We start from the raw sequence: 23356 nt of genomic DNA on the forward strand, positions 1-23356 counted from the left end.
TTATTTACACTAGCAATAACAGTAAATTCATTGTATTTATATTTGTATTTGCATTTATGTTTATATTTATAATAACTATATATATATTTATTTATTACATTTATAATAATTCTTTCTTTTTACATTAAATATAGCGATATATTTAAATTACTGGCAATTGTAACTCTTTCCTCTCTTACAAAATTAAGTCACAAATTGCAGCCATTATTAATGCCTGTACCATTTCATTAATATCAAATAAGTCTTCGAATTCTAATTATTTACGTTTTAGATGCCAATTACCAATTAGATTTTCTTAATTCTATAATAATTCAGACTTTCTTAAAATTTTCTATTTTTATGAGCATAAACATTGTTAAATATCGAATTTTACAAAATATATATCCGAATCTTTTCAACTGCGCATAACAGATTGTATAGAACGAAGCACATAAACGCTTTTCGAACGTTTGTTAGCTCTATTTATAACAAATTTCTACATGAACTTTTGACGATATAGTTTAGTAACTCCATAAAACAGCAGCTGTTCACATTACATTTTTTTGTTTCCGGTAGTTGTAAAATATGGTATAGTAATGCTCCATCCATGAGTTTTCTTATTATTTCTGAGAACATAGATAATATAACTAATAATACTATATGATCAGTCGTGTATTTTATAAACTTCTTTTTTTAAGTACTACAATCAAGACCTCCAAAAATATTTATATGCAATTCAAATATAATAAGGAAAAACTTGTATGTTGTAGATAAGTTATTTAAGTAATAATAGGAAATATCAATATTTTCATATTCAAGATGATGCGTAAATTATAAATAAAATAGTTCTTTCCGCAAGAACGCATACGAAACGTTACATTAAGGTACATATATTATACAAGAAACTCAATCATATACGACATTTGCTGAAATCGATTATATCATAATACACAGAAAACCAAGCATAACATTCATTTATTTATTACTTAACCCGTTACCTAAGCATCTCGTTTCAATCTCTTCCTGTTCGTATATAAGCATCGATATTCTTCGAAATTCGAATTCTCGATATTTCGAGAAATGATTCATAAATTGTTACAGTTATTAAAAATGATGCAATTATATTCTCAGATAAATATTCTCACAAAAATTGTTATAGCGATAATCAGTATAGAAATCAATTCAGAATTGTGAACGTAACCGGAATTCTCGGCCATTTTTGGATGTTTAGGATAAACGGTATGCACTTTTGTCGTAGAATCGTGCGGATTGTTTGTAGTTGAAGATGGATTCATCGAGCAAACAGTTCCTTTTATAGCCTCTTTAACCGAACCCATAACGATTCTAAAATTATAGTCTTCAGGGTCCAGGCGAGAGTACATAAAAGTAGGCAAACGATCCGAGAGTATCCAAATATTCCCGTTTCGATCAATCTAAAATTAACAGGAAGTAAATTAAAAATCGGTATTTAAATGGGTTAGCTTATGATTCAGTACCGAAAAAGATAAAGCGAATATAGTAGAATTTGATGTATTTGAAATGATAGGGACACGCGGTTACTTGAATAAGAAAGTTTCTGGATAGTGGAACACTCTCTATCTTAAGCTATTTATAAATATTTTTTTAATACTAAATAAAAATAAATATCAGTCTCAATACATTTTTCTTTTTTCTCAGAACGCAGGTTAAGATTACATAAAATTATACGTAATAATTTTGCATAATATTATTAATAAAAAATATAGTATAATTTAAAAAAGATGAAAAGGATAACAAAAATATAATGGGCTAAATCACTTTGTTCTAAAGTTTTGTTTTAAACCTATTCAAAGATAGAGCTGATCTTTAAACGCAAGTCTAATTATATATAAATTTATTTATTAATTTTTTAAACAAATTTCAAGCTCAGCTGCGTGCTTACTCGTATATTCAGTCTATTCAACTTGTGTCGCTATAAGAATAATTCATATCAACATTTAATTTACTCGGCGAGTAAAAGAATCAGGAAAAAGCAAGAGAATAAACATTCGTAGATAAGTCATAAATTGCAGTATCGCAGTTACGTTTTTGAGAAGTTGACGTTTCTAACACGTGTGTAGCTCAAAGTTAATTGTACATACATACATATATGTATACATATATATAAATTTCCATTCTCGATTTGGAAAGTAATTACCTTTAAATCGTTGGGAAAAACCATTGTGACGTTATCTACATAAATAAGACCTTGTTGCTCGATTGTGAACGTATTTTGAGGTTTCCAGCACGCAATAGCATTTAAAACAGCTAATGCATAAAACAGAACTCCGGTGTCTGGATCTAAAAAGCTCACGCTACTTTGACCATTATGTCCGCGAGATCCTAGAGCATGAAATTCGTGGAAGTTGTCTGAAACCCATAGAAATCGAATTATAATTAACATCGTGGAAATAACGTTCACGTATAGTTTCAACTATAGATGTACTTAACTACGTGTGTCCTGACTGAACAAACTTTTAATTACCTGGAGAAGTGGCACGTTCAGGATCTCTTAGTAACTTGGTACTAACTGAAAATTCCATGGTGCTAGAAAGTGGATGGAAATACATTACACTGTAGCCATCGTTAGTTGGTGCAAGACCCATACCGAAGAGACCATCGGTCCATTGGAACGAAATTCCCGATACATTGAATTCTTCAGCCTTAAACGTTACAATGTTAAAAAAATGAAGAATGTACATGACAAATTGTATGTAATTTTTTGCCATGATTCGTATCTTCCGAAATGTCAAAATTATTTAGAATTTGTTAATGAGAGGAATCGGAGTTATCGAAGTAATAATTCTAATTACGCATCTCCGTCTATATGAAAAAAAACAACTATGACATATATTTAGTAGTAGTTAACAGGTAAAGAAAGATAGATAAGAACTTCATCTTATTCGGAAAAATGATATTAGATACTTAACGTTAATAAAAGATACTAACTTGAGAATCTGGTTGAAAGAAATGATGTTTAAGAAGCCACGAATTTTCCGACTTCCACGAATAAACTACGAGTCCAGGACCACCCAAGTCAGCCAGATAAGCAAAAGTATCTTCGCAAGAATAATCTTCGACGGCGATATTTGCAAAAAGAGAGTCAGGTGTTTTTTGATCTTCCGGAATGATGAATTTTCGGAGTAAACGATCGTCTGTTAAGTTGTAAATGAGTAATGCTGGTGGAGCTTGCTGTTCTGGACTATCCAAAATATCAGTAAATCCTGTATCAAGAACCCATAGTCTTTCGCAGCGATCTGCACGAATTCGAAACGTTGAAATGATCTCTGGGACGTTTCCAGCTCGATATTGATGCGCCTCCCAAGAAGGATACGGGATTAAACTAGGAGACTCGCGTGTATCTAAAATCATTATTTTCGACTCACATTTATCATACGACTAATACGGAGTACGTAATCGAAAACATAAGATAAATAGAGCAATAAGCATATTTTCTTAAAGAATAATGATTTGTTTAAACAATCTATTTATACTGTTGCCTGTAATAGAATACTTCGGAGTTAGGGTCATTTAATGACTAGACGATTTTTATCGTTTTAAAGGTATTTGGCTAAGCCCTATTCACTAAAACTTAACATCTGTGTAATATATGTCTATTCATCGATGGTAATTACCATTAATGTAAAAGTAATTCAAACTAGCAACTACACCACGTCTCCATCTTGGCACAGTAACGAAGATCCTAGTATTTGTAATCTCAAGACCAAGGGGAAGATTATCTTCCTGCTTGTATTCTGGGAATAGAAGCTCGGTATCGTTACTTGGCCATTCATACTCAAGCTGTTTCCATTGATAGGCCACACGAAGTTTATCACTGGCTACAACCATTATCCAAAAATAACTTTGAAGTAGTGCGTTGAAAAGAGATAGAGTCGATTTCCTTCGCATTTTGATTTCCTGATTCTGCAATTAGAATAGACCTTTACCTCGTTGACACTACAAATTACCATTACGATAGAATTAATGAATACCGTATATAAATTATCAGAATTATAATTGCAAATTTTTGTTAAATGTAAAGTACCATCGCATAGATGGAAAAATATTACCGATCTAACATCGCAACTAGAACCGTACGCGTTTCACAAAAGTATTTACATTCAATCTCGGCTACTAAACTTCTTATTGATTAATATACAGAATGTTTCACTTTTTTCGGCCAAATTTCATGTTTGTATATACAGTACGAGTTTTATCTAATATTATCGAGGACTATTACGGAACTAAATTACACCATTTGACATCCTTCTTTCTTTTCTTCTCCGTTTCTTAAATCACGTGTACATATTTACTAAGATTTCGAACATAAAGTATATTTAATTGGAGCATACCAATATTAGTATACTAATATATGTAATGCTTTTCACAAGTAAAACATTCCTCAAAATTGAACGGTCCAGAAATTTGTCTGTAATTCTCTGAACGGGGTCTAATTTGTCATGTTATTGATGTACATATATATATATATATTGATACTATTGATAATAAACTATACATTGATGCAACAATATGACAGAGGTATAAGAGAATATTACGATGCAATCGAGTAAATCGAAAACCATTGTGAGCAATATTATATTATCTAAGTACTAATTAAGATAAAATATTACATAAATGTTAATTACATTTCTGATAACTACTGATATCAGAATCAGAATGCTACAATAATCAGAATGTGCCGCAATAGAAAATAAATATTTACGACAAAAAAAAAAATAGATCTTCAGTACGAAGAATTGTATTTATAAACATAGAAGTTGAATAAAGCTATCAAACATATTCAACAAAATGAATATCCAGAGCGATATATCGAAGCTATCAAATATATTTTTTTTCAAAATCTCTGTAATAGATCTAATATATTAGTAACTTTTAAACAAAATTATGAAAAAAAAGTGTGTTTCTTCGAAAACTTTCCAGCAGATGCATAAATGTCTGGTGTGATTCCCTCCTACTTTCACTGCTATTTATCTGGATTAATATTTAAATACTTGATTAATAGGCATTTGATTGAGTACTCAAGTAGTCATTCTATAATAAACGAGAAAGAAATATATGTAATAGATTTATTTCTATGAGTAAACTTCATCTTTCTTTAAATATTTAGGAAATTTGATATACAAAACTACACACATACTACGGATATTAGGAAAATTAACAATATGACACCACCAGGACTTACATCTTTAATGCCATCATACTTTCTATCGTACAAGCCAAATAATCACACGGTAGTAAAGTGGGTCAACAAACTGGCTACATTTACCGTGAGTTAGAAAATTTTCACAGTTTTAGCTACTTCTACAATGTAATTCTGTACATTTTTAGTACAATTTACCTAAATATATACTCTATTGTAATTGATACTAAACTAAATTTGAAAAACTAAATTTTCTGCTAATCATAATCCCTAATAATGGATTAAGCATTGAAAGTAAATGAAAAGCTAGAAATCATATAAAGAAGTAAGGAAGCTACATTTACGCGTTGTAAACTTTAAATATTATAATCTTTTCAAAATTATTCTTTGTTAGTTAACTTGATAAATATGTAAATCGTTGCTTTCAAACACGTTTGCTCCATTTTTCTAATACCGATAAAATTACTTGACAGTATCGAATGCTTAATTTATTTAAAAGATTACGTTATTTTTTGGAGAATATTTAACGATTAAGTAAGAAACGCAGATCTAATATATTTTTCTGTATTTTCAATATTGCTGTCATATAAATTTAAATTTTCGTACATCATTAATTTCAACATCCTGCGTATACAAAATCGTGATCCACATATTTTCAATGAACAGTCCCGGTTTAAATAGTTGGAAAAACAGAAAAGTTTACTCATATACAATCCAGTTCCTAAGGCCTTTGAACTATAAGGCACGTTCTATTTTAACAAAACTGTTATGTTCGTGTAAATTATGAATTTAACATCGCTTGTGCCGTTTAATAAAATCATTACTATATCACAATGCTATACTTTTTTTAGCACTTAAATATTAAGTTGAGTGATATTTCTATATATCTTTGTTTGGAAGCAAAAATATGATAATATAAATACATTAAGTATCATAAAGATGTTTTAAGTGTCAATGTAAATTTGATAGGAACGTCAAGTTTTTACAAGAAACATTGTTCCAATAAGACTCTCGGCAGAGTGAAATCAAAAATGTGGTTATACTTTAAACTGTCAATTAGTCTCTTACGCAAGTACTTGGTATTCGCAAAAAGTTTAACGTTCAAATGTTTTTCCAAGGAAAATTTTAACCGTACTTAGATAGTCAAAATAGAATAGTACAAAATTATCAACAACAAAACATTATTAATCAATCACTGTTTTCCTTTTGTTATACACGTTAATTGTTCACATTGTTCATTTATTTACCGTTTCCCTGTCGTTCCAGTTGAGAAATGTCGCGACAGACTGAAACACGCAAAGTACTATCGCGTCGACAACACGCGACAAACTAACATAAGGATTCGTCCGAGAAATGAAAGAGACGTTCTCCCGCAGTACCGTATCGGTGCCGTTCAAGGCTTGCCGATTATTCATCCGCTGGACAAACTTGTTAAAATACCACGATTCGTCGTCGTTCTCCGCTAATCCATTACGTAGCTATGTAGTAAAAAAGAACAATAACTCAACTTAAGTAAACTATAGGAAAGTGTCCGGTAGCCGTTCATTCGTATCGCTATATGGATCATACTTATGTAAGTTTGCAAATCGAGAAGCATTTATAGTCGTAGAAGCATATATTTCACCAAGAAATATAATTTATAGAAAAAGAAATTTAGCTCGGTTACGAATATTATTATCACTAACCAAGCTTTTATCCTCTAATAAATTATTTTCCACATTTTCAATGCGAAACAAATTTATACTGAAAATTATAACGAGATGACGAATAATCGGAATATAATTGACGATAGAATGTAATTTTCCTATATCTCATTTTAAATACATACTTCAACTCGAAATGTGTAATTTGAGAATAATCTTAATTATATCGTACAAATTATAAAAAATATTTCAAATAAATAATGCTTGTTCTTTAGAAAATCGTATTTAAATATTGTTTCAATGAAAAAGTAATGAAAAATAGCATGCTTTCTACTTTCTCAAACAACAATACTTCAGGTGCAGAATTGCAACTTGGAATGGATTATTTAGTATTATCAATTCAAGAAACATTGTACAACTTACCTTTTGTGCCTTTTTAAGACGTTCCACTTTCCACGCGTTTCACTTTTTCCAATTTTTTTTAGAGAAGATTAAAGGAAATTTATTTCGAAATACTTTCGATACATTTCGTTGTAACACATATAAACGCAAAATTTTTTTTAGGTCGACTTTATAGCAGTAGTTCAAACATAATTTACTAAACGATGGTGTCTTTTTTAAATATATCTACCAATTAAAAAGAGTTATATAAATAAATGAATAAACAGAGAAATTTTAAATAAAGGAAGAAACTGATAAACCTATAAAAGTTTATATCGCGTCAGCTAACAATAATAAGAAAATATTACGAAAGTGAATAGAAAATACGACATGGCAGATTTCTCATAAGGTAACAAAACAAAGGAGAGAAAAGTAATATAAAATGAAATACGAAGTGTGAAATAAAACTTAATTGTAAACTGATTTATCGCTAAGTTAGTTCACTTCCCTTTGACGTAAATTCCAAGTGAAAGTTGTTAGAACGGCTGAACTGAAGATTGTATGCAAAGCATTTTCGTAGACAATTGCTCTTCTCCGTGAGACTTCTCTGTTATTTATGTTTTGATCAAGCATCGATTAATGTACCAACGACGTAACATGGTTTACACACGTTCATGTGTTTCCTAATTACGCTGCTGGTCAAACTCTGTAATTCTACAAGTGCATCCTTCGATGAAAGAATGTGATCGCGATAATAACACCAATTATACTACATTGAAACAACCAGGAAGGAAGTATATGAAAAATTAAATCGAAGATAGAACAAAATCTTTTTAATGATGAAAATAAGCATTTAGTTCTTAACTCTTCTATAAAATTTAACTTCTATAAGATTACTGGTGAAGAATCTATAACGATAGAAACAATTTCGCTAATTAGAATATTCGTTATATCATTAGACACAACTATGGCTCCTGCACACTCACACAACATGCATTTTTATAGCCTTTAAATAATACACTCGCTCTCTAACGCTGGTACTCGATTCCTCTTAACAGGTTTGACTAGGCATCGTGCTGAGCGAGCAGTTGCGCGATTTCGAGGTCGATCGAATGCTCCGTATTATACAGCTTGCTTTCACTTTCACGATCGCTTACACCGCAGATGGTTTTACATGACAACACGGAATATGCAACGATATTATGCCCTTCTAACACAAACATTGAAGATAATTTTCTAATGCCATTTTATTGATCTGTTGTCACTATCTATACTACTTTTGTCATTTCAACAGTTTTCAGTTCACAAGATGTAGCATGTACTCTACAGGTGATTTTCAGTAAAAAAAGAAAATCACGTACAGTATACATTTTTTTATGTAGCAAAAGCTTATCCATGTAGGATGTAAGATCCATGTAGCTCGATTAATCAAGTAGTTTGGAGATTTTACACGACTGACAACTTTCATTATTTCTCTATTTATACAAATTCGCAAATTTCATTGGAACCGAAAATTTTGATAGGTTCTCTGTACAAGTCAATGGATAAAATATAAAGTAAATTACTTAAGTTAAAAAATGAAAGTCATAATCAACAACTATCGAATATTATCGCTGTTTATTTCTAGATTAGAATATCCCAGAACATGGATACCGATGTACTTTTTTTATATTTACACAATCCAAATACTTCTTATACTTCTTTATACTTCTTAAGACTGCAAGCCCTTAAGGTAAGGTGTTCGTTAATAGATTGAAAAATATAAAAGAAAAGGAACGCGTTAACACGATTAATATCATCGACTTCTTAGTTTGCTCAGTGTGCCATATAATTCTTACTACGAAAGAAACGAAGAATCATAGTAACTGTAAACCTGGTTTCACACACCAGATATGCGTATCGCGATACATACATATGGACATACATGTACTCCGATGGAAAAGTTCACACGACGATTCTCCTAAGATGCAATATCGCGATACTCATTTCGTGTATCTTGGCAACGATACTTTTCGTACGAGGGCGGCAGACAAAACATCGCTATACATGATATATCACGATACACGTATCTCTCTGTGAAACCGGCCTAAAAGCAATTTAGCAAATTTGTCGAAACTTTTTGAAGAGTAACGAAAAGTACGATGATCTCATTCGTGATAGCGCGCGATCATTGTGTTATCAAACAATTATCATTTATTGATTATTTCAATGAGATACAGGTGTACGTATCACCTATTGCTCTCTATAGTCCTTTGACAACAATTGTCCATTCTACTCAGGCGCAGTCAGCTGAAAACAACAAGGCTGTAGAAGAGTAGAAACTACTGCTAATTTCTGTAAGCGGTCCGTGCAGGAATAAAGTGCAACCTAAAATTCGATTTCGATATTTGCATCGTACAAATCGTATAGTGATACAAAATTTTAAAGTAAACAAATACAAATAGATTCAAATAATAATCAACTGAATCGCAGATTTAACCTAATTTTCTATAAATTGCGGTTCAACTGAATTTTGTACCGTGTAAAAAAGACTTATACATTGTCACTTGACCATCAAATCCGCATACAATAAACTACTTGATGAAGAGACAAAATCTAGAAACGATAGATACACACAGAAAATATAAGGAAATTATATTATGGTGAAGTGGAAGGTCGGTAGTTCTAATATCGTTTTAAAGGTAGCACTTAATTTCCGGTGCTTCGAGCCGCTCTATAAAGATATTAGAATGACAAAGAGCCACCGTGTTACCGGTTCTTCGAGCAAAGCGATCCCCACGAGCGAATCGTGCATCCGCTGTCACCAAGTGGAAAGACATTATTAGCGTAAAAAGGAACAGGATGATGAAGGATTCTTGCGCAACGTAAGATACAGGTGTATCGATATACACACAGAGCCAGCTAAGCATTCTACGAACGATCGAATTGTTGAACGAGAAAAAAAAGAAAGGCACCGACTTTTATACCGCTTTCAGCAGCATTTGAAACATTCCAAAGTAAATTATTACATTACAAGTGTCGCCTCGATTGGCAAAATTCTGAAGGCTACTTGACGAAAATAATAAATTTGAAATAATAATATAATAATAATAATAGTAATAGTGATTGATGATGATGATGATGATAACAATAACAACAACAACAGCGACAATAATAATAAAACAAAATGAAGGTCAGGAACGAAAAAGTTGTTTTATTCGCAAAAAACTTCGGGAGAATTTTCTCGTTCCAACATTTCGAACGATCGAGTCAGTTAACACGATTTACCCACGACTCATTATCGATTACAATTGATATTGTTTCTCGGTCCAGCCACGCGTCCACGCAGCCAAGGTTATGATAGTTCCCAATCTATTTTAACTCTAATTTACCAATTGCATTTTGCAAACTAAACTTTACTTTCGAACAAGTGGTCGTTTAAAAAAATATGATCGATGTAACGTATATAGGATTAACTATCGATTCAACGACAAAATATTGAATAACATACAGAAAAATATTTCAAAATTCTAATTAATATAATTGGGAATAAAACAAGTACCTCGACTTTAGGACGGTAGGTCCAAACAATCGCCTGCCTTCAGGCAAGGGACCCATAAGGTCCAACAGCGGTCAGAGCTGTGATTGGTTGAAACAATATGTGGCTATCGCCCGCCATTCTGGGACAAAATTTATCAATGTACCTCTTCTATCATTTTTATCTTTTTACCTAGAACTTGTATTGTGCAATGAGAGGAAAATATAAATGAAGTGAAATACATACGTAGATTGAACCGTTTCGTCTATGTACATGTACGTAATAAGATAGTAATAAAAAAACGACAATAAGAAATAATATACGCGTGCATGTATTAAAATCAGTTAGATATGCGATACACGTATTAAGTATATTTTCGTTCTAGCGGAAAGAGAAATATGTTGAAAGGAAATAGTTCCCAGAATGACAGACTATACCCAATCTTTCGAACTTTCCACAGAACGTCTTTATTCGGAACAAGTTGATAATGTGACACTCAATAAATAACAGAACTTCTACATGTCCAATTCTGTCGTCAGATTGTCCTGCCGAATCTCACAATCAAAACGAAATAAAAGAAACAATGTCTGGCCGTAGTTGAACAGCCTCGAGAGACGTGAAACGATTTTCGAGGCTGGGAGTGTTTCCGCAGCACTGAATTCTATCGGCCTGTTAAAAGTAGACACGGTAGATCACCTCTGATTCCGATGAAACGACAGCAGAGCGGAAAGACACGATTCGGAAAGACAACCCCTGAAAATGAAGTATATTCATAACGATGCGTAGTTGTTTTAGGTACGTACACGTGTTGTACGGCGCGGTATGCTGTTTCATAATTTTTCTCGAAGTAATGATAGAAGTCGAGAGAAAGAATAGACAAACAGGGTGCCTACTGAGGTGATGAACCTTTAGGAAGTGAAAAAAGTGATTTAGACGAATTCGTATTTTCACAGTTAAACCAACTGAATTACAATTAACTTTGTACAATAATTCATAATCTCTATTATCGTCAACATACAGTAAGGAGAAAATATCTCCCCCATGGCTTTAGTTTGCAGCCTCCTCTTGCACCGTCTTCGCCACACTTTCGTAATACGTTTACGTGCCCGATTTCCGTTTCTCTGAAAGCATGAAACGTATAAAAAGTTCAAGCTGTGGCGATTAAAATCTTCGTAAATAAAGATCCAATCACCGCCAACCTACGGTACTATCTAATTCCACAAATAACATATTTTTCCTTTTTCTCGTCTCATAATCATATCGCAAGTAATCGTTATTAAGATTGTAATATACTAACTTAAATATATCTACAATGGTTTTGCATAAAGATGGTTTCGTTTTCCTATCAATAGACACCCTGAAGAAACAATAAAATGATAAAAGAGAAAATAAAGAAATAATAGTAATAGTAATAATAATAATAATAATAATAATAGTAATAATAATGTGGAAGAGACAAAGAGAGAAAATAGGAATTTTTCCGATGAATCGAGTCTTATCCGATCGTAGAGAGTTTGTTGTTTAGAACGAAACTCAACGCTAATATTTTTGATTACTAATATATATATACCTGCTGAATCACTGAAATCACTGTTTCTATACACATATGTATAAATAACAATGTCGAAACAACTATAAATACTCGACGATCGGAACATCGGTAATTTGACTTAGGGTAAAGTAAAGAAAAACCGGTGTGAGTCGAGTGTAGAGAGAGCTGATATCGGTTTTCCTGAGCACCCTCTGTACTTACCACTCACTCATGTGTTGCCAACACGTTCCTTGCAAAGGAAGAGGGCTTCACAGATCGAATCGATCACTTCTACTTCTTGTCAGGACCAACAAATTACAATCATAATTTAAACATTATCATAATTTAAATTGCACAAACTTCGAGAGATAATCATCCCGTAATATTACTTGCTAACTACAAGTTACGTCATGAATATGTTAGCCAGTCACTTATAATTCTATTCTAAATGAAACCAAAATGACAGAAGCAAATATTTTACATCTGAATAACGATCAACTTTTTATCATTTCGTTTTCTTCTCAACATGCAAACGTCACAATGTGATAATATCTTAGTACGGTTTCTTCGATCATATCTCGTAATTCAATTCATATAATCAATTTCGGATTTCTATAACGGAACAATTTAAAAGCAATATCATCAAATCGTCGAACTTTATTTCAGTAAAAAATTTAGTCAGGACTTTATAAAGAAGAATCAAAAATATTTTCTGTAATATGGAAACAGTATACTGTTTCTATGTATGTTAACAAATAAAATAATGAAATATAAACCGGAAAGAAAAAATTGATTTTATTACCACGGATTCGAAATATATAATTTCATCATATTTTTCGCTTCTTGAAAGGGAGAAGATTTAAGTAATAAAATATTAAATTATACGTTATTTTTGTAAAAGATGACAATAAATGAATTTATCTAAAGTTTCCAGATAGAATTACACATTATTTAAACAACAAGGTAAAATTATTTGTTTAATTAACGTTGAAGTATGTAAACAAGAATTCATTTTAATTTTAATTTCTACTTCTGTAACAACTATTACAAAAAGATAAGAGAAAATAACTCGTTAGGTATAAGAAATGATTTAATAAATCAAAAATAAAACCATAAAAGATGATTGAATTTTGTTCAAAAATGTGTAAAAATGTGTAAAAATGTGTAAGAATGTGTAGAGATAGATATCTAGATATAAAAATATAAAAAGTTAACCGCGTAGATTCTTAAAATATTTGCTTCTATCTTTGCTGATTCTCTGAGGAAACAATTCAGATTTCTGGTTTGCACAAACAAATATTGCAACAACCTTTGTTTAAACCCAATCTACCAAGATTTCAACTATTAATTTCTGAATTACATATTATTTTGAAACAAATAAATATTTTAATAAATTTTAATTTATAAATAAAATTAATTTAATTATAAATATTTAAATAAATTTTTGCTTTTTGCTATTTTAAGATATCAAGGTACACATACTTAAAACAACTATTAGTTCTGTGCACTTTTTCACGTTAGAAAAAAACAGTTTTTCATATTAGAAATAAATTATTTTTTTAAGTTATTATTTTTATTTAAATATTACGATAGAAATGCAACTGATTTTAAAATGTTATTCTTTCGATATTATTCAGTATCTAAATCAACTTGTATCTTTTCATTTCACTTGTATCTTTCTTTCTTTCACTTGTATCTTTTACAAATATACAAGTAAAAAGATATAGCAGTGTTTCAAAAAAATACTAATAATTCTTTGAAATCTCGAGAAAAAGATTTTAAACAAAATTTTATAGTTATAGTTGCTCCCTCATCTCGGTCAATCTAGTATATAAATATTTTTCATGTAGTTAATAACAATGGAAATATTTAAAATATGCAAGCTAGATGATACAGTGGCATACGCACATATATGCATATGTTGCCAAATATTACGAAAATCTACATATTCTTCACGTGAAAATAAAATATCTTATGAAAATTCACTATTATAAGTAAAAGAACACGAAAGAAACAAATAAAGACATCATAAAAAAATGTAAACAAAGAATATATGAGTGAACTTATATCGAAAAAGTAAATCGATTCGATCTGGGGCGTTAACAAAATAAAAGTTGTGATAAACTAACCTGAGGCGACAGAATATTCACACTGCGGCTTGTATCTTCTAATATTCTTGAAACACGGAAATCAAATAAGACGATTGATGTGTTACAAAGCATATAGAAATCAAGAGCTGCACACGGTGTGTGTGTGTATTTACATACATATACATATATGTACATATATGTACATAATACACACTTAGTAAAACGGATAAAATTGGATTTTGGTTAAAAAAAAAAAAAAAAATGGGTTGAAATATTTGAGTCAAGCAATCTCTCCCCTCTTTCTCTCTCTCTTTCTCTCCCCCTCTCTCTCCCTCTCACACGCATACACACACACGCGCGCACTCTCTTTCTCACTTTCTCTCTGTCTCCCCCGTTTTCTCAGCTGCAGTGTGAAACGCCACCTTTTCGCGATCGCGTCTCTCCAAGAGAACACTGGTGCAGAGGCTGAGAAACAGCGCGTGGAAACGGTCTACCGTAAAATAAAAAGACTGCCGAAATTCTTATATAAGTTCGTTCTACTTAGACGAATCAGCTGAAAGCCTACACACCTTCCAAAACTGATTTCACAATCGCGTATCGCGTATCGCGATCGCGATGAGCAACGTAAAATTCCTTATACGTGACTTTGCAACGATAAAGTTTCTGTATTAGTAGCGTACGAGTTTTCTACGCAGAAGCTTTCGTGCTCATACAGCCATTAACAACATTATACCACCCCATCCTTTTCAATAACTACAATTTCAATACCAGGTACTCAGATAATGTAACAACAAGTATCCATAAAAAGGGTAATCCGAAGGATCAACATTTGATACCTTCTAGACAAACAACAAAATTATTTTCATTATAGAAAAAAAGAGTAGATGTCGTTGCTCACCTGAGATTTTAAACTCCTTCGGGAAGAAATTACGACGTTGCGCAGATATCACGCGCACGACCACGTACCATGTATAAAAGTTAAAAAGGTTTGTTATTTGATAACTTTTTACTGGCAGAGAAAGACTGGAAAAAGAACGACTGACCGTTTCCACTGCACCTGGTAAACCCTCTCAGGCACTGACGTGATGTGGTTTATAATGATATTAGAAAAAAAAACAAAGATTTTGCTAACTTCGTGTAAACTTCGTAGGAGGGGATGCGTCAAGTGCAGCCGCGGCCGATCAACGAAGTGTGCCCACGTGAGCTAACGTGTTTTACGCGTGCTTGTCTCTTCTTCTCAGTCAGGTCCGGACCCTAATAAAATTTAGGGGCGGGCCCAGAGCACGAAGTGCAATGGCGGAGTGGGCCCGTCCATAGGAGGTGATCATCTGAAGCGTGGATGCATCATCGGAGCTAACATTGGTGCACCAGGAAACCCCATTGGAGCTGCGAATGCCGGATGCATCGCTCCTGGCGGCAAAGCTCCGATCATTCCTGTAAACGATAATTTCATCGTCAATTTCATATATCCCTGATAATTCTATCATTTCTCTCTGCCATTCCTTTTTTTTTTACATCTCTTATATCACAGGTTTTCAACAATCTGTAAAAATCTTCTTATGATACTTACGTTGGGAGAATACTCGTCAAATATAAATAAAATGAAATTACATGTGAGTCTGTGTATCTATGCGTAAGCGCACGCGCATGCGCGTATGTTACGAACGCACACATTCTTCTCCTCTCTTTATACTCCATCTTCTTTCTCAAATTCGGTTAAAATTTTATATTTATTTCTAGAGATTTCTTTTTAGAGATCGCGCCTCGTCATTCGGTAGAAAAGTATATCTCGCAAGATAGTTACGAAATTTGTAAAAGATACTTTCAAATTTAACCATCGATTTATTAACGTTATCTTTTTTCAATAAAAATTATATATATATATATATTAATTAAGATACGTTCTAATCTTATTTCTTTCAATGCATTTTGAATTAATCTAGAAGAATTGTTATCCTTCTGGACGGAAAGTTGTCTGACAGCCGGTCGATAGCACTTCGTCGCACAACATTCGCAAACAAATTTCTTAATAAATCAAAAGATTTCGACGATAAATTCAAATTTAGGTTAAATTGTTAGACAAATTTTCAAAATAGAACCCAAGGTAAAACAAACAGAAAGAGAGTTTAAAATACCAAGTGGTATTGTCCTTGAATTAACTTGTATTTGTCCGATACGTACTCTTTTGCAAAATGATCAAATCATATAGTCTCAAGTTTTCTAGAACTACATTATATACCCAGAAGGGTTTATTATTTGCAGCACACCTACGTCTATCTAACATTTTATCAATGCAAATGGTCAAACTATATGAGGAATCGAGCTCAGCATGCAATGTGCCGCATATGCAATACAAGTCACAACAAAATCCTAAAAGTGATACCACGTAAAACCTCACACCATAAACGAGAAGTTTCACTTGACGATTACAGTTTTCATAATTTAAGCGAATCGCTCGGCTGCCAGCCGAACTTTCAGCCACTAGATATGATAAAAAAGCATCTACGAATAAATACAGGATGATAAAATAGATATTAAACGATAATTTTTCTTTTCTACAGTAATTTTAAGTATAACTTTTATTAATTTCAAAGAATTGTAATAATGTGAATGCATGTTGTATATTTTACTTTGTATATTTTATATATATATATAGGGTGACTACAAATCTCTGCCATTTGAAATAACAGCCAAACGGTAGATGACATGAAAAGATGTAAATTTTTTGTATTGTTTTTCACATGGGTTATGACGATTTAAATAAACAAGTTTTCGTTTAAAATTTCCAAAATTATTTTAAGGACATTTTGCATTTTTTAAATGGGATGTCATACTTCTGTTTTCATATGATAAAAGAGTAAAACACAATGAATTCAAAACGCTACTTTCAAATGATCTTGAATGAATGTAAGGTCGTAATAGAAAAAATGTTGGAACAGACAAGGATAGAGTTTTTTTTCATCTTTCACTCCCTTTGTTTGCATTGTACGTTCAAAATTTGCACATCACTTATTAAATACAGCAGTATTATGTTTGAAAACGAAAAGCAACTATTTATGTTGGATACATTTATTCTAACACGTGGAAAATCATTTACTTTAAGCGAAAGCGAAGTAACTATAAACTGGTCCAAAAATTTTTACAATAATTTCCAATCTGTTGTGACAACATTCGTTACATTCGCATCGCTTTAAAATTATGAATCTAGCTACACAAGTTCCCAAGCTGTGGACTGGATGTAATAGAACACAATAATTGGCCTGCGAGATGACCGGGCTTAATACCTTAGATTTTTTTGTGAGAATATATTGTGGATACATGAAAAATATGAAGCGTCGAATTACGGGTGCGTGTGCAAATATGTCACAACAAATAGTTATTCTTGCGCAGAAACAAAGTAAATAAAAAGTCAAACTTGTCCGTTTCTACAATATCATCTCCATTGTGACTTTCCATTGATTCAAAACCACATGAAAGCGTTTTGAATTTGACTTTTGCTCTTTTATCGTATGGCATATGGCGGTCCATTTAAAAAATGCAAAACGAGCTCCAAATAACCTTGAGAACTTTAAACGAAAAATTTATTATATACATCATAATCTACGAAAAAGGAACAATAAAAAAACGTTCTTACATTTTTTTGTATATTTCGTAGACACCCTGTACATAATAAGTCTTTTTGTATTATTCAAATTCAAATTTATATTTTTCAGAAATTTGTTTTGCTTATAATTTCATTCTAATCAACAGTATTCACTCTTACGTGATATAACTCCGAAAAAATTGAAATCCCCTTATTCGTCAATTAAATTAGACTGTCTCATCATCGTCTATCATTTGATATACGTATAAGAAACAGCTGCATTTAGGTTTATGTACGAGTTATACTTTTGTATATATTGGATAACGTGAAATTATTTACTTACTGTAACTTGACTTCGAATATCTAAGATCATCTGTGTGACACAAAAGGTAGGCTATGGTGTGAGGGAGATACATTACGTTCGTTCTTGTTGTGTCTCTTTTCTATTATAATACACGCAACAACAAGAAAAACAGTGACAATAACAAATGATCCCTTCCTTCGTCTTTTTTTGTTGTAATATACTTCATATATATTTCATCTAAAAAATTTGTTTAAAAAGGTAAGAGAAGTTTTTGTGAAAAACGATATAGAAGAACAAATTTGTTGATATCAACAATGCTGATATAATAATAAATAATATAGAACCATCGAAGTAGCAATTCATATTTTACTTTTAATCTGAAACTAAAAAAATTTGAAGCCCTTGAAGAAATATAAAGAAGGAAGGAATAGTTATTATCATCAAAATTATGCATCAGCTTTTTGTTTTTTCTGCTTTTTCCCCCTTTCTTGTTTTCCTTATCTTTTACTTAGAATAACAACTTCGAACGACTGTCAGTACCGTGCCCAAAAAGCGGTTTTTTCACTACTATATCACAACACCAGGATTTCATATATAAACATGAGAAGGTAGGATGATAAAACACGGTTGGCGAGATAATGGCAAGTGAGTCCTAAGAAGAATATGGTTAAGTCGAGATAGTGAATAATGAAGCTAGTGGAACAGAAAAGAAAAAAAAATTGTATGTACGATGAACCAGCCGAGCGGCCGAAAATCGAATTAATTTCACATTGCTTTTACCGATCGATGAATATATATGTATATATATAACGCGTATTTCTCTATCGTAGTTGAAAAGCAGGCATATGTATATGTATGTATATTATACACATATGCCTGCTTTTAACCATAAATCTAGTGTGATCGTGCTTCTGATACCGAGTACACTAGTTTCAAGAAGAGGCATTTCACGTCCAAATAGTCGTGTGTCCAAAATTAAAGTGTTGCTGTCCGGCGTTGAAGGAATCAGAACAGATGCAATATCGTTGGCCGCTCGACCCACCTGCCCAGTGACAATAATATAAATATACAGAAATATATATATAGATATATTAATGTGACAATGATGACAATAATAATAACAATAATAATATTAATTAATAAGAATAATAAAAAATATAATGATGTATATATAGATATATATAAAGAGAAATAGATAATACATATATATTATATATATGTGAATATGAGTATATATCATATATATTATATATATATCTGTGTGTGTATACATATATATATGTATACACAGATAAATAAATAGATAGATATGCCAGTTCACTGCATGCTAATTGCTAAGGACCAACCTTGTTGCGTTTGTATAATACACGGTTTTAGTAACCAGACTGGGTTCGTTCAACACTCACCAAGGAGTGACTGGGCGCCCTGCAAACGCACCGTTAAAACATAAACGTACAAGACACTCTGTCGTTGATTTTGGCATACGGATGAATTCTAAACATGCTAATATCAGAACGATCACATTTAATTTCTCCTCTTTTTTCCTTTAATGTTCTTGTGTTTAATATATTTTTTGTATACCTGATAAAAATTGACCCCCTTCCCCAACACTATTTTTGTCTTCTGTGACTCTCATTCATCTATAACACATTCTTAACCGTTGGGCAAGTTTAATTTTTTCTTGGGAACAGAGGGTAAGGGCTGCATAATAATGGATGATGTGCAAAGGTATATTATACTGCATGTCAGAGGAAAACATTTTGTCTTAATGATCTATCTATATGTTTACTAAATGCAACCTCCAGCTTTTGGGCAAATTTATTGTCTGAATGAAAATTTATTGTCTTATACCATTAATTAAAAAACATTTAGTGTTTCCTATATTAGTGCTAATATGACCATTTTATAGCACAAACAAGAAAGTTATTGGCTTAAGCTGTTTAGTAAAATCTGCTATATATTTGTGACTAAGAATATATATTGTATATATATATATGTATTCCATAAGATGTATATGCAATGCATTAGGTACTCTTGATATGTTAATCCTATTGCATCTATACATAGATATTTACACATTAATATGTTTTACCTCAAATACTTTAAATATGGTTCCATACCATTTTTGAAAGAAGTAAATATCGAAGTGTTGAAGAAATATTAATTTATGTTAAAAACTATTATGGAAAAAGAAATAATTTTTTATCTTAACTTCACTTAATGTAGCGCAATAAAATTGCATTGGACAATTACTCAATACATCTCAAATAATTCTAAATATGATACTGGAAGGGACACAAAAATAATTTGGTACAAATTTGATAATATTTACGTAGATTAATGAATATCGATGAGGTGCTCTCGTTGAAATAGAGATGAGTATTTAAAATTATAGAGACTTACCTGGTGGTAGGCCCATGGGGGGCGGTCGCATCATGTTACCTCCATGAATCAGAGCAGGTGCAGCTAGGGTCATAGTGGGCCGCATAAGCGGTGCCATCAGTGCAACGGAACTAACAGGCATTGCTGCAGATGCAGGAACCATTACTGCTTGTGGAGGTCGCTGAAATCTCTGCTGTTGCTGCTGAAGTGCATTTAATGCCGCTTGTTGTCGCTGTTGCTGATCCTGAAATGCAGCAGCTGCATTAGCAACAGCAGCTTGTTGTTGCTGTTGCTGCTGTTGTTGCTGTTGCTGCTGCTGTTGTAATGCAGCAGCTTGCTGATTGGCATCAGCAGTTTGCACAGTTCGAGTTTCTTGCGTTTGTCGCCGCTGGTATTTTGGAAGTCTTGCTCTAATTTCCTCCTATAACATATAATTTTTGTTTTCGCTTTCTATATTTACTATTAACATATGAGTAATAAAAATAGTCAACATACTAGGCTGAGATCTTCTGGCGGATGAATAATTTTAATGGCAGCACTAGTAGTGGCTATAAGATTTACTTTTTGATCACTACCAATATTATTGTTAGTAGTGGTACTATTATCTGTATTACTATATGCAGGGAATGTTGGCTTCACAGGTCCTATAGATCCACCAGCCACTGACGTAATTGGTTTAAAATCTGTACCCAAAGGAGAAGTCACAGATGTAGACGCAGTTGTTGAAACAGCTGCAGCACTTGGAAATAATGGTCGTGTTGGTGGTATGGATGCACCAGATACTGGTGGTTGTATACCTGGAGGCATACCCGGCATTCCAGGCATCATACTATAAAAAAAAGAAAAAATTTATTGCTTTATCCTATTATTTCCATACTTCTTTTATTAATATATATATATTATATAATATATATGTATATATATATATATATATATATATATATATATATATGAATTTAAAAACTTTAGATTGTATTTACCTAACTTGTATTAAATTAATATCAGATATTTAACTCTTCTTTCGCGTTGTCTGGTTTAAAAAAAATAAGTTATACATACCCAGGACCCATGAAAGGTGGACCTACAGGACCCATAGGTCCCATCATATGATGCATGGGTGGTGGGAACGATCCCATTGGTGGCATACCAGGATGAGCTGCCATACCTGGCATTACACCTGGCATCATGTTGGAACCTGTAGGCATTGCTCCTGGTGCAGAACCTAATAAACCTTCTGGTTTTGCTTTTTTTCGAACTGGTTCATCTTCACCAGAACTTGGTGAACCAGGTCTACCTCCATTCCTCTGTCTTTCATGTTCTTTTGCATCGTTTGGTGGTATGCCTTCCATACCATAAATTTCTATTTCAATATTGCTTCGATTCGGCAAAGAATTAGGTACCTTGTCTATCGCTTCTTTATGTACCTAAAAAATTGGGACAATATTGTAATCTTTTGGTATCTATGTACCTTCAAATTTTTAAATTATATAACAATATATTCATGTATTATATAGCTAATAATATTACCTGCATACAATGTATACTAAGTCCTGGTCCCGTATAAAGCTTCTTATGACATATGTGGCATTTGAAATGTTTTGCTTTCTGGTGTTGTATAAGAATCTTTTCATCTTCAAATTCTCTATTACAATACCTTAATAAATTGGTTAAGTACAATATGAAAGTATAAAAATAAAAAGATATCACTCAATAACCTGGATAATTAACATAGATGTATTCAAAATACATATCTATTGCGTATTTTTATATCAACCATTTTTAATTCATCTATAAGATTAATACAAATGTAATAATTTATAACAATAAAAATAATATAATTTGCCATGTGTTTAAACATATGCGCATGTCTGACATTAGTATTAATTAAATGCTACATAGTAATAAAATGAAAAAAAATTTGGATTGATATATTTTTAAGTCTTCAATAATTTAATTTGTATGGAATTATGTAGTAAATATGAGTTATTTATGAAGCTATAAATTTTATTATTTCTCATATAATCCTCCAATTTAATTTAATAATTCAATGAAGATCAAGAAATAATTTTTTTTGTACTTTTATAATAACATCTTAGAAGGTTAATTCTCTTTAAACAAGATATAACATAGGATTGTATATAGGATATATAAAAAATGAACGATGTAATTAACACTGTTAATTCATTATAGTTAGCTTCAAATCCAAATTTTGTTTCAATGATTAAAAAAAGATATTTATATATATATAAATAGATAATTATTACATATAATCTTCCAGAAATGTATCAAACATAACACAGGAATATATAATAAAATATATGTATATAAATGTTGATTTTTAAATTAATTCTTTTTATTGTATTTGATGGGATTAACATAATCGAAATAATATAAAAATAACTTTTTAATTTTAAATCTTTTATTACTCAAATTTTCTTAAAAAATAAAAATAAATATTTGAACATTATTTCATAGTAATAATTAAAAATGTATATCTTTTCTTTTACTTTACTAAATAATATAGCAACTCGTCCAAAATAAGATATCATAAGGAGCATTTGTGAGATTTTTCTCAACAAATACTTTACTAATATGACATTGAACAATCTATTATATTTCGTATATATAAATACCTTCATAATTACGAAAAAGATATAGTCAAATATAGTTACTAACGAAATATCGATTTCTCACGTATTCAGCCACTTTAACTCGTCACAGGCTTTTACTGAGCGGGTTAAAAATGTTCTACGATAAATTAGATACT

At 31.6% G+C, this 23356-nt stretch overlaps 2 protein-coding genes across 7 annotated transcripts in view; both read right to left on the reverse strand.

Annotated features, from left to right (window-relative positions):
- LOC126865578 (BUB3-interacting and GLEBS motif-containing protein ZNF207) overlaps nt 1-23356 on the reverse strand; it is a 42183-nt gene that overhangs the window by 18435 nt on the left and 392 nt on the right. The window contains exons 2-8 of one of the 4 annotated variants that reach the window (XM_050618284.1): nt 22117-22243; nt 21649-22013; nt 21085-21418; nt 20611-21010; nt 19554-19632; nt 15453-15754; nt 11151-11820 (exon numbers count right to left, since the gene is read on the reverse strand). In XM_050618284.1, coding sequence (XP_050474241.1) covers nt 19610-19632; nt 20611-21010; nt 21085-21418; nt 21649-22013; nt 22117-22243 — 1249 coding nt within the window. In that variant the 3' untranslated portion in view covers nt 11151-11820; nt 15453-15754; nt 19554-19609. Of the gene's footprint in view, nt 1-11150; nt 11821-15452; nt 19250-19553; nt 19633-20610; nt 21011-21084; nt 21419-21648; nt 22014-22116; nt 22244-23356 lie in introns of those variants that run through there. The other 3 variants (XM_050618283.1, XM_050618281.1, XM_050618282.1) reach the window with 3 other exon arrangements.
- Nucleotides 634-15457, reverse strand: LOC126865573 (protein yellow). 3 transcript variants are annotated; one of them, XM_050618272.1, is made up of 6 exons: nt 15219-15457; nt 3633-3921; nt 2947-3359; nt 2483-2660; nt 2156-2367; nt 634-1412 (listed from the first exon to the last, which is right to left on the reverse strand). In XM_050618272.1, the coding sequence occupies exons 2-6, from the start codon at nt 3904-3906 to the stop codon at nt 1107-1109; spliced, it is 1383 nt and encodes a 460-aa protein (XP_050474229.1). In that variant the 5' UTR covers nt 3907-3921; nt 15219-15457; the 3' UTR covers nt 634-1106. The 3 variants fall into 3 exon arrangements, with proteins under 3 accessions (XP_050474229.1, XP_050474228.1, XP_050474226.1); XM_050618271.1 differs by lacking the exon at nt 15219-15457 and adding an exon at nt 7225-10214; XM_050618269.1 differs by lacking the exon at nt 15219-15457 and adding an exon at nt 6406-7192.

Source organism: Bombus huntii, chromosome 5 (genome assembly GCF_024542735.1).
Source record: "Bombus huntii isolate Logan2020A chromosome 5, iyBomHunt1.1, whole genome shotgun sequence".
Classification (NCBI taxonomy): domain Eukaryota; kingdom Metazoa; phylum Arthropoda; class Insecta; order Hymenoptera; family Apidae; genus Bombus; species Bombus huntii.